The 12794-nt window shown below is 37.6% G+C and overlaps 1 protein-coding gene across 1 annotated transcript in view; it reads right to left on the bottom strand.

Moving 5' to 3' along the window:
- Positions 1-10585: 10585 nt before the first annotated feature.
- Positions 10586-12794, bottom strand: part of spred1 (sprouty related EVH1 domain containing 1) — a 71215-nt gene continuing 69006 nt past the window's right edge. The window contains exon 6 of the mRNA XM_051723240.1: positions 10586-11808. Coding sequence (XP_051579200.1) covers positions 11164-11808 — 645 coding nt within the window. The 3' untranslated portion in view covers positions 10586-11163. The remainder of the gene's footprint in view (positions 11809-12794) is intronic.

Raw genomic sequence — 12794 nt, 5'->3', positions numbered from 1 at the left:
AAAACCAAAGATGTGTTCCTAAATATCATTTAACATTATCATAAATATTATTCATTATTGATCAAAGAGTATTGCTCTGATCTATTGACATCCCTTTACCAATATCCATTAGGGCTGGGTATTGATGAAGATTTGCAGATTCAATTCTGATTTAACTGGGGTATTTTTCAGTTATAAAGCCCTTTTTGCACATATGAAAGAAATTCTTTCTCAACTAATGCTGTTAGTTTTACAGAGGACATTTTAACTTGTACATTGTGAATATATTAATTTTACACATTTCAAAAATCAAATCAAATCACTTTTATTGTCACTCAACCATATACACAAGTGCAATGGTGTGTGAAATTCTTGGGTGCAGTTCCGACCAACATAGCAGTCGTGACAGTGATGAGACATACACCAATTTACAATAACATCAAATTAACACAACACAATTTAAACATCTGATATACACATAATTACACATAACCCAATATACAAATAATAACATACACTGTACAGTATACAATACACACAATATAGAATACACAGTATACAATAAAAATAGTATATATAAAATATACAGTAGGTTGTATTGTACTGTATTGACATTCAGGCTGTCGGTTGATAGTCAGTTGCCAGTGTGTTGTTAAGAGAGAATATAATTATTCACCTTTGTTAATGTTAATTGATAAAAACACACCTGTTCTTTGTTTGTTCATATTCATTTTGCATTAATGCATGTTAACATATAAAAAATGTGATGTTAAAAAGCATTAGCATACTGTATGTTGAAATGAACATTAACCAAGATTAAGTATTGTTCATTGTTCATTCATGTTAACAAATACAATCATATGCTGTTTAAAATAGTTTTAGATGAAGAAAGTATGTCACACCGCAGGACACTAATGACAATGCTTGAAATATCATGTCAACTACACACATAACGTGTGAATGTTTATTTAGTGCAACAAAATCAATGAAAACAAGAAGTTGGCCAGAATATGTGCAAAAGTGAATGTTAAAACACAGTGAAAAAATGTAGCTACAGCAATCTGGAACATAATAATGTATAAATAAAATTACATATTTAAAATACGGTCTATAAACCCAACATATATATATATATATATATATATATATATATATATATATAACAAAATAAACATATATATATATATATACTGTATATATGTGTAAAGTATAAACACTTATAGAGTTTCTGTCAAGGTGTGCAATCTGTGTCTAATAATACTGTGGTAAGAAGTGTCGCTACAGAGTAACTGGAGTTGCTGGAAATATCTAAATAAAAGTGGAGGATGTTTGTTTTAATTCATATGAAATGTTCATGAATTATACACCTTTTCACGGGACTCCCAAAGTAGCAAAAATGAGTTCAGGCTCAACTTGTGCACTTACTGGCTGTCACAACAACTCAAAGTAGTTCATGATATGAACGTAACAAACATCAGGCCATCACTCATGTCAACAACTCACATCACGTCTCTTTAAAGCAGAGATTTTCAAATGGGGTCCATGGAAAATGTAAAAAGAAATGTGTAAAAAAAAACAAACAAAAAAAAAAAACAATTAAAGAATGAGACATTATTACAGTTTCATTCTGCTTTCTAAAGACTGTCTGGAAATATTTCAATTATTCATTATTATTTTATTCCACTGAAAGCCAGTTTTTAACTGCTAGAAATAAAACAGGTCTGTGATAAAATATTTCTTGAATGTTTAGCCTTCACCTTTAGTTTGTTCACTGTGGTCATTATGGCCATATTCTCAGTAAAGTTGTTTTGGAATAATATTTATATGCAAGTAATAATCCACGGTTAGTGTGTGTTAAAAGGTTTTAATTCACAATGTGGAGGCAAATAACCACCCGACTCACAGCTAGCTGTGGATTATCCCACTTATAATATTGTTTACTTTTTTAAAGCTGTCATTGATTTTAAATAAACACAATGAACACACTACAGTGATGCCCCTATACTGTATGTTAGTATTTCATTAGGGGTGTAAATAGCATCTAACACTATTTACACTTAATGCAAAGAAGATGTTTTTTTTTTTTTTTTTTTTTGTGGAATTCCTGAGGGAGCAGAGGGTCAGAATTATGGTGAAATTCCTGGACGGGCTCTTTCCGAATCTGCTTGACATAACAGGCCGTAAGCTGGAAATCGAGCAAGCTCACAGAGTCCCGGCTCAGCAATCCACTGAGGGAGACAGGCCCTGATCAGTTCTGGCCAAATTCCTGCGATCATCCGATAAAGATCTTGTGTTTACGCGAGGGGAGGAGTAAAGGAAGGCTTTCTTGGAAGAACCACAACATTTTCTTGTTCCCAGACTTTGCAAATTCGACAAGAGAGAAACGTGACCGATTCAAGGAATGCAAGAAACTCTTACATCAACGGAAGGTCGCTTTTGCACCAATGTTCCCGGCCAAACTGAGAATAGATACTAAGGATGGCCGTAAAGTATTTACATGTCCCCAGCAAGCCATGTCCTTCATAAAGTCAATGGAGTAAGTTATTTTGTGGTACTCACCTTGCAGCTAAGTGAGCCTGACTCACTGTACATTCAGAGTTCAGTTTTGTGTGTTTGTTTTGTGTAGCAGAAACTCCTTCAGGACTGTTTTGTGGATGAATCTGCACGTTCTTTGTGTTTATGCCTCCTATTGGTTGGAGTTTGTTTTGTGGAATATTTCTTGCAGGACATTGGAGTGATTAGGGCATCTGTTGCACTCATGTAACAGCCGAATGAGCCGGCTCACTGAACATTCATTTGACTGTCCGAGGAAATTGAACAGCCTTTTTTTTTATTATTTACTTTTTATTTATTTATTTATTTTTTGTGTGTCCTGGTTCCGCTAGAGGCTGGATTTTGTTTTGTGGAGGAACACACCTTCAGGACAGTTAAGTGGATGAATCTACATGCTCTTTGTGTTTATTCTGCCTATTGGCTGGAGTTTGTTTTATAGATTATCTTCTGTTGTGTAATTCTGTTTTACAAAATTTGTATAGAAGCACCGGACTTGAACAATCCGATGGCAAAGTTGGCGCTGGTTGGCGCTGTCGTGCGTGGGGTTAATGCCCACATTTTTCTTTTTTCTGTTTGTTTTGTTCGGGGGGAAGATTGGGGTTTGATTGTTGCACTAATGTGGAATGTGGTCATTATAATTTTATTTTTGACACAATTTATTTTTTCTACTATATCAAAATGTCAAAAGTTAATATGAGTGGATTGTCTCTCTCCACATGGAATGTAAATGGGTTGGGGCACCCCATAAAAAGAAGGAAGATTATTTCTTTTCTTAAACGTAAGAAATATGATATAGTGTTTCTTCAAGAAACACATCTCTCCCCGCAGGAAGCTGAAAAATTTGGGAAGATATGGGGTGGACATGTTTTCTTTAGTGCTAGCTCAAGTAAGAGCAGGGGAGTCATTACATTGATAACTAAACATCTACAATTCAAATGTCTCAAACAGATTAAAGATGAATTAGGAAGAGTAATTATTGTTTTAGCTGAAATTCAGGGGCAAAGGTTGATTTTGGCTAATATTTACACACCTAACGCTGATGATCAGGGCTTTTTTATAGATCTTGAAGGGATGTTACAAACTGCTGGCACCCCTCATGATATAATATTGGGAGTTAATTGGAGTTAATAGAGAGTTAATTGGTCTAAATCCGAAGCTTTGGCTCTGACAGCGTACTGTCCAGTAATGGACTTACAGCCGGGTGCCTTCCAGTGGCCCAAACAGGGCATTAAGTATTTGGGCATTTTATTCCCAGCAAATTTGTCTGATTTAGTTAGAGTTAATTTTGACCCTTTAATAAAAAGGTTTTCGAGCGATGTGGACAGGTGGGCTTCATTACATTTATCTATGATTGGGAAGGTTAATGTTATTAAAATGAATTGTATTCCAAAATTTAACTATCTGCTACAATCTCTCCCTGTAGATGTCCCCCTCTCTTATTTCAAGCAATTTGATAGCATAGCGAAGTCCTGCATTTGGAATGGTAAACATCCCAGATTACATTTCAGTAAGTTGAATAGGCCAATTGACAAAGGTGGGCTAGGCCTACCCAAGATTTTATTTTATTATTATGCATTCGGTCTCAGACATTTGGCTCACTGGTCGCTTCCACCTGAGAGAGCCTCTCCCTGGTTTTGTATTGAACAGGAAGTTCTTGCCCCTATTTCTCCATTGCAAAGCCTTTCGATTTAACTAGCCTGAGAAGTTATGTTACACCCCGTTATCTCACATTTGCAGTCAGTATGGACAAAAGTGTCCAGAGTGTTTAATTCGGACATTTATTTAAATGTTGCCTCGAGCATATGGTTGAACCCTAAATTATGTATTAATAAGTCCCCTTTCTGCTGATCAGGGTGAATTGTGAGGGGGGTTACTACACTCGGTGACCTATATGAGAGTGGAGTGTTGAGATCTTTTGAAAATATGGTTCAACATTTTAGGATTCCCAGATCTCAGTTCTTTAGGTATTTACAGCTGTGCCACCTGCTCTGTACTGTTTTTGGGAGTGGTGTACACCCCCCTAAAGCGGCAGATACTTTGGAAATGGTGATTACTGCTTTTGGGAAAGGCCATGAAGCTTCTGTATATTACTCTCTGTTAATTCAGAGTCTGGGGGATGGAGCTTTGTCTTCTCTCAAGAGATTATGGGAGAAAGATTTAAACTTGGTATTGGAGGAGGGAGTGTGGGCTAGGATCCTGAAAAACATCAGGTCTGCATCTAGAGATGCAAGGATCCGTCTGATGCAATTTAAGATTTTGCATCGGTTCTACTGGAAACCCTCTAGATTGTATAGGCTTGGTCTTAAAGACACACCCATCTGCTGGCGATGCCAGTCAGAAGACGGGGACACAACCCATGTTTTTTGGGGTTGTATTAAGATTCAGGAATTTTGGTTGAGGATCCAGCGTTTTGTGTGTGATGTACTGGACACTAAGTTTTCATTTTGCCCCAGACTTTGTATTCTGAGTGATGGAGGGGTCCTGAATATAGGAGATAAATATATGAAAAGCTGGGTCCAAACTAGCGTGATGACTGGCAGACAGCTAATCCTTAGGGGTTGGAAGTCAACTGATGCACCCTCATTTCGTGAGTGGTGCACCGAGTTGGGTAAAGTGGCGGTATTTGAGGAGATGACTTCAAGATGGCTGGGGAACCTGTCGAGTTATGGCAGAAAATGAGGCAGTTATTTGTCTCATTTGGAGAGGTCCTAGTGTGGGGCAGTGGAGGGAGACAATTTCATTTTTTTTCCCTATATGTTGAACTTTGTCTTTTTTTATGTACTTATGTATTTCTATTTGTGTGTCTGTTTATATGTGGGTATTTAGTTATTTTATATTTGTGCGGGGGGTTATAAGTTGATTACTAATGCATAATTTTGTGGTTACATTTATTTTTGTCTGTCTTGGAATCAATAAGAAATGTTAATAACAAAAATAATTTGTTCAGCTGATTGAAAACAACCTTTTCAATGATTTTGCCTATTAAAGGAAGATTTGAAATCGGTCTGTAATTGTTCAATATCGAGTTATCTAGATTGCTCTTTTTTACAAGGGGATTGACAACTGCAATTTTCAGGGACTTCGGAAATGTGCCTGAAAGGAGTGATGCATTTTACTATTTCTAACAGATCTTTTTCTAAACAGTTAGATGCGTTTTTGAAAAATGATGTGGGGAGTGTGTCAAGACTAGTGAAGTTTTAAGATGCTGCACTATTTCTTCCAGGGTTTTGCCATCAATTGCCTCAAAATCAGACATAGTGACTAATTTCTGACGTTTTTGTGGTGGGTGCTGTCTAACCTCCGCGTAACATGAGGACGAGCTAATCGCCATTCTAATATCATTGATCTTCTTCATGAAAAATAATGCAAACTCACTGTATTTGCTGTCAGAGAACATTTCACAGGGAACCAGGAGGTTTAGTTAGTCTCTCTACAGTAGCAAAAAGAGTGCTTCTTGCAGCTGACAGGGAAAAACAAAAGATTTCACACTGTCAAGACTTCTTAAACACACACACAGCAAAACATTAAATTCACTTTTTATTATGGTAATGTTAACAGATGTAATAAATGTATAGTGTAACATAAAAACAGTTACAAACATTTGTATGCATATTTACATTGTATATTTATGAAAGTAACAATCTGTATTCAGAAAATACAACAATGACATGAGTTACGGAACTATAAATATTACATAATATATTTAGTATTTTCAAACCAAGATAAAAATACCTATACACAGATATAAAGCAAAACAGAAGGAGAGTGAGTCTATGGAGGATGTGAGGCACTTTCTCAGGGTGGTCAAGAATGAAGCCGACGGCACTAAAACTAAACGAAACTTCACAGGCTCAGAATACCACTGATACTGCAATAATCGAGAACACAAGATCACAATGGCAAGCCAAATTACACACCACTGAACGGCTGTGAAACACACCCAAATAAACATTTCATAACCTAGAGAAAGTCCACAATGTACACTGTGTTATGCATTCCAGAGTTCTATTTCCATGGTAAAAATGAAAACGATAGCAGCACGTGATTAAACTGGTAGTCACACGAACGCAACGCATTACAAAAGAAAGCAGAGAACTTGCATATGCCGCATGAGGCAGCGCGTCTTTACAGTAATTCTACATTTTGCCTCCCTTAAATCGCAGTACCGGACTGATTTAACCAAAAAAACAAGACAATAAAGGTTAAATGACATCCGAGAACTATATCACGTTTAACAGTCATTCAGAGCTGAATTATGCAAACATTAGTGATTGTGTCTAGCAGCATCCGCGGGTCTCCAGTCCATCTGTCAGCGATACAAAACTAGAGCGCATCTGTATTAACACATCAAGCGTCACTCTCATCCGCTTCCAACACTTTTTAATGTGAAATTATAATACAAGGTGACCTATATGTACATAATGCTGTCGAATTAAACCACAATATATATACTGTTAGCAGTGAGAAATACATCTCTATGGTCAAATTATCATCACTGCTAAAATATAGTGTTAATTATTTACACAGAGTGTACCGTAGATTTTCTCATGGAAATAGTTGCATAGAAAGAAAAGTGTAGCGATGGTACTTCTGTCAACAGAAATAAATTAATATTGACATCTTTAAAATATATTTGTGTCCACAGAATGATCTCATCATCTATTCTTGAAAGAACTTGTCAATTTCAGACATCTGTTTTTAGTGAAAACAAGGTTGATTTAGACATTAATTGTTTTTGCTACAGATATAAGCATGCATGTAAAATAAAGCCTTATATTATACTATAAAGAATATGATCTCAGTATTTTGCTGCCTGACAATAGCTTTGTGACATCTACAGTGGCAAGAAAATGTATGTGAACCCTTTGGAATTAGCTGGTTTTCTGCATTAATTGCTCATAAAATGTGATCTCAAAGTCACAAGTATAGACAAACACAATGTGCTTAATCTAACAACACACAATTATAATCTTTCATGTCTTTATTGGACACATCCCATTAAACATTCACAGTGCTGTGGAAAAAAGTAAGTGAACCCCTAAGCTATAGATGACAAAAAAGCAAATTAGAGTCAGGAGTTGGCAAACCTGGCATCCGATTAATGAAACGAGATTGTAGGTGTGGGTTAGAGATACTTTGACTTATAAAAAGCACTCAAACATTTTGAGTTTGCTATTCACAAGAAGCATCTGCTGACATGGACCATGCCTCACAAAAAAGAGATCTCAGAAGAGATCAAGAATTGTTGCTTTGCATAAAGCTGGAAAGGGTTACAAATTTATCTCAAAGAGCTTATTTATTCATCTGTCCACAGTTAGACAAACTGTCTATAAATGGAGATGATTTAGTACTGTGACTACTCTCACTAGAAGTGGCCATCCTGGCAAGATGACTCAAAGGGCACACTGCAGAAATCTCAATGAGGTAAAAGAAGAACCCTAGAGAGACAGATAAAGACTTGAAGGAATCACTGGAACTGGTTAACATCTCTGTTCATGAGTCTACTATACAGAAAACATTAAACAGGCATGTACTCATGGCAGGACACCATGAAGGAAGCTTCTGCTTTCCAACAAAAACATTGCTGCACGCTTGAAGTATGACACTCCACAACACTATTGGGAAAATATTTTGTGGACTGGTGAATGTAAGGTTGAATTGTTTGGGAAGAACATGCAGCACTATGTATGGCATAAAAAGTGCACCACATACCAACATGAAAACATCATCCCTACAGTGAAAGAGCATCATGATTTGGGGCTGCTTTGCTGCTTCAGGGCCTGGACCGTTTGCCATCATCAAGAGGAAAAAAGAATTCCCAAGTTTATCAAGATATCCTACAGGATAATATTAGGGTGGCTGTGTGCCAGCTGAAGCTCAGTAGAAGTTGGGTGATGCAGCAGGACAATGACCCTAAACATCGAAGTAAATCCACTACAGAATGACTTCAAAATAAGAAAATCCACCTTTTGGAGTGTCTCAGTCAGAGCCCAGATCTTAACCCAATAGAGATGCTGTGGATTGACCTCAAGAGAGCCGTTCACACCAGACATCATAAGAATATGTCTGAGCTGAAGCAGTTCTGTACGGAAGAATGCTCCAAAATTCCTTCTGAACGTTGTGCAGGTCTAATCCGCAGCTACCGGAAATGCTTGGTTGAGGTTATTGATGCTAAAGGAGGATTGACCAGTTATTAAATCAAAGGGTTCACTTACTTTTTCCACAGCACTGTGAATGTTTAATGGGATGTGTCCAATAAAGACATGAAATATTATAACTGTGTGTTGTTAGATTAAGCACATTGTGTTTGTCTATACTTGTGACTTTAATGAAGATGAGATCACATTTTATGACAAATGAATGTAGAAAACCAGCTAATGCCAAAGGGTTCACATACTTTTTCTTGCCACTGTACATTGCTCAGGGTTTGTATGTTTAAATTTTGTATCCATATGTGGTGTAAAATCATAGCAGAAATGTTATTTTGTAGCTAAAGTGCTTTTACAAGATAGTTTGTCTCTTTTAGAGGGAAAATGTAGGATTATTTAATTAATTCCTAATTTAAGTACCTTGTTTGACTCATAACGAGCACCCTTCAATAAACACACTCATGATCAGTGTTGGGTAAATTACTTTAAAAAAGATTACTTGACTAATTCATGAGAAAAGCAATCACATTACTAATTGATTTACTTTTAAATTACTTAAAATGTTGTTTTTCCGCACGTCACCAGTACTGTCTATATTTCCTTTTCCACTGTTTGTTCTCACATTCATTTCTCTCTTATAATGACTCTGTTAGTGACTTTTCAGAGAAACACAAACAGACGTGCATTATATGACCATAATTCTTCTTTTAAATGTATTCTACTAAATAATTAAGCACTTCAGAGTAATTTACTTAATGACTGTATTTCTGGAATGACTGGATGACTGGAATTTCGCCGAGTCAATTTGTAATCTGATACAAAAATGTAAGATGTAATGCACTACTTTGTGAATAAAAAAGTAACTAATTAGGTTGTAATCAAATTACACCCAACACTGCTCATGATGAAAGCCTGATATCTCAGGACCAAAACTACTAAAAAACTGTTTTTGAAACTGAAAAACACAAGTGCACTGTAAATACAACAATTCCTGTAAATATGTCAAATTGTTCTCTTTTTTTGGACATTTTATATATATATATACTGGCGGCCAAAAGTTTGGAATAATGTACAGATTTTGCTGTTTCAGAAGGAAATTGGTACTTTAATTCACCAAAGTGGCATTCAGCTGATCACAAAGTATAGTCTGGACATTACTGATGTAAAAACAGCACCAACACTATTTGAAAAAAGTCATTTTTGATCAAATCTAGACAGCTCAACTCACCACGCACCCCACCAAGAGCGAGAACCACATTATAGCGACCACGAGGAGGTTATCCCATGTGACTCTACCCTCCCTAGCAACCGGGCCAAAGACATGTGAGGCGGCCAAAGACGTCTCACATGTCCTCAGCTGACAGCTTCATTGAATTCTACCCGCTCAACACCAGTTTCATGTACAACAGTAAAGAGAAGACTCAGGGGTGCAGGACTTATGGGAAGAATTGCAAAGAAAAAGACACTTTTGAAACAGAAAAACAAAAAGAAAAGGTTAGAGTGGGCAAAGAAACACAGACATTGGACAACAGATAACTGGAAAAGAGTGTTCTGGATCTTAACCCCATTGAGCTTTTGTGGGATCAGTTAGACTGTAAGGTGCGTGAGAAGTGCCCGACAAGACAGCCACATCTATGACAAGTGCTACAGGAAGTGTGGGGTGAAATGTCACCTGAGTATCTGGACAAACTGACAGCTAGAATAACAAGGATCTGCAAAGCTGTCATTGCTGCATGTGGAGGATTTTTTGATGAGAACTCTTTGAAGTAGTTTAAGAAGTTCTGAACATTTTTGTCAAATTGTAATAGTAATTTTTCACATTATTAATGTCCTGACTATATATTGTGATCAGTTGAATGCCACTTTGGTGAATATAAGTACCAACTTCTTTCCATAAGAGCAAAATCTGTACATTATTCCAAACTTTTGGCCACCAGTGTGTGTATGTGTATATATATATATATATATATAATATTGCAGCTTTAGCTCGATATTTCAGCTGTGTGATGCCATTAACACAGGAATGCATTTTTAAATTAATGTCTATATACACCAATAACAAAAAATACTAAACTCTTACCAAAATAATGCTTTCGTTACTGTACCGTTAAACTTTTCTAGTGCATTTTTCTGTCTAATAATTACACTGTTTGAGTTCAACACAAAAGGCCACAGTTAATAACTGCAAATCCACACACAAAACCAATCCCTTTTAGCATTCTCATACAGTACATCCTGTTTTATGCACAATTTGTATGAATTGTTTGTTAGAATCATTTGATCTCTGTACAAAAGTCATTTCTTCACATAGTTTACACACACCGTGTGGTGTCATCGAGCGTTGAAAAACTCTCTCCTTGTGACGTGTCGAGCTCTGATCTGATCATCTGCTCACATCAGCGGCTCAGTCAAACCTCCGGTGGTGAGGAACGCTTCACGAATGAAAGGCGAATGAAAAACACAGCAGCCGTTGTGCACGCGCTCACCCCGCGGCCTTGTGTTTGCCGCCGCAGCAGCGACACGCCTCCCCGCAACGGTGACAGGCATGCAATGGCGGGTAGCAGCACATGCAGGGCGCGATGAGCGACAGGCCGAGTAGAGCGAGCCAGCGCACACAGAACTGCTCCTCGCTGGTGTCGCAAGAGCAGGGGTCCAAGAAGTCGCCCTCCGAGTCGGACATGCAGTGGTACAGCATGCTCTCGGCGCATTGCATGCAGCTCAGCTTATAGATGCACTGTCTGATGGGGTCAGGCGCATCCTGACACTGACCGCGCCAGTTGTCCTCGCGATTGAACATCTCGCGACAGTAAATGCAGCGCGAGCGCTCGCCGTCCTCGCGCCGCCGGCGGGACGTCTTGGACTTGAGCAGGGGCGATGGCTGTTGCGTCTTTATGGAGTCTTTGGCGCTCTCGGAGGCCTCCGGGTACAGATACTCACACTTCTTCCCGTCCGGTTTGGAGAAGGTGCTGTTGAAGTCCAGATCCTCGAACTCACCATCTTGTTTCCACAGGACGGGGTGCCGGTAGTCCTCATAGCCTCGGATCAGAACATCCTTACGGGGATTAATGCGAACGATCTCCTCGTCGTCCATCTGAAAACTCACGTGGCGGATCGTGTTGAAGGAAACCTGTAAAGACGACAAACATCATACTGAAAAATACTGACTGACAGTTTTATTATGATGGCTTGACAAAACCAATATACTGTTATTCTGCAGACATGGTTCAAGGTTTTTCCAAATCCCTAAACCAAAATGATCAACTGTAACTCCTCATAGAGCTTTTAAGCTACATCCGCTGCATCTATCATCATCTTTTTATTTCTCTTTCTGTCTATCTATCTGACCGTTTTAATTGTAAAGTGTAAATAATTTTAAAAGTTATTATAAGGGTAAGAGATGTCTCTACAAACTTTATCGATCTAGTTCATTCTGTTATTATTCTTTTTCCTCTTTAAATCAGTCTGTCCATGATTTTGCAACTTTGCAATAGAAATACACAAGAATGAATAAAAATTCAACCACTCTGCATTATTTGCGTTAGGTTGCAATTTTGTATCAATATAAACTATGAAACTGAGGTAATCCGATCACTTTCCTCTAAGTTTAACAGTGGCAAAACATATGCTCCAAAAGCTTGACGCAGTTGAGACGTAGTTAACCCCTTACACCCTGAAGGCTTTTTTAAAGGATTTAATGCTTAAATGACATACCCAAAAGTAAAAACTTATAACTCTTAAAAAAATAGCAAAGAGAGTCAAATGCATTTGACATTTTTAGAAAACCTTTTTGATATTATGTTAAGTCCATAAAGATAAAATTCAGATCACTTTGTCTTCTTATTCAATCACTTGACCAACCAATGTGCTTTGAGCAATCTTTGTATGTGCGATCCGGGCATGTTTACATCACGTGGGGCACCTGAATGTTTCCAAATATGGAATCTAACACTCTGTAGACAGCCAATGAGGACGTTCTGAAACTTCTATGACATGACCAAACGTGTTTCAGTGAATCGATCCCAGAGAAACCGTCTTATAAGCCAAAGTTATAAACCAAAATGTGACGATGATTCTGTTTTCTCTGTTTATCATACATGTGCATTTCACACGCAC

This window comes from Myxocyprinus asiaticus, chromosome 17, assembly GCF_019703515.2.
Source record: "Myxocyprinus asiaticus isolate MX2 ecotype Aquarium Trade chromosome 17, UBuf_Myxa_2, whole genome shotgun sequence".
Lineage (NCBI taxonomy): Eukaryota > Metazoa > Chordata > Actinopteri > Cypriniformes > Catostomidae > Myxocyprinus > Myxocyprinus asiaticus.
Note: the sequence above shows the minus strand (reverse complement) of the source record. Positions and strands in the feature narration are given on the sequence as shown.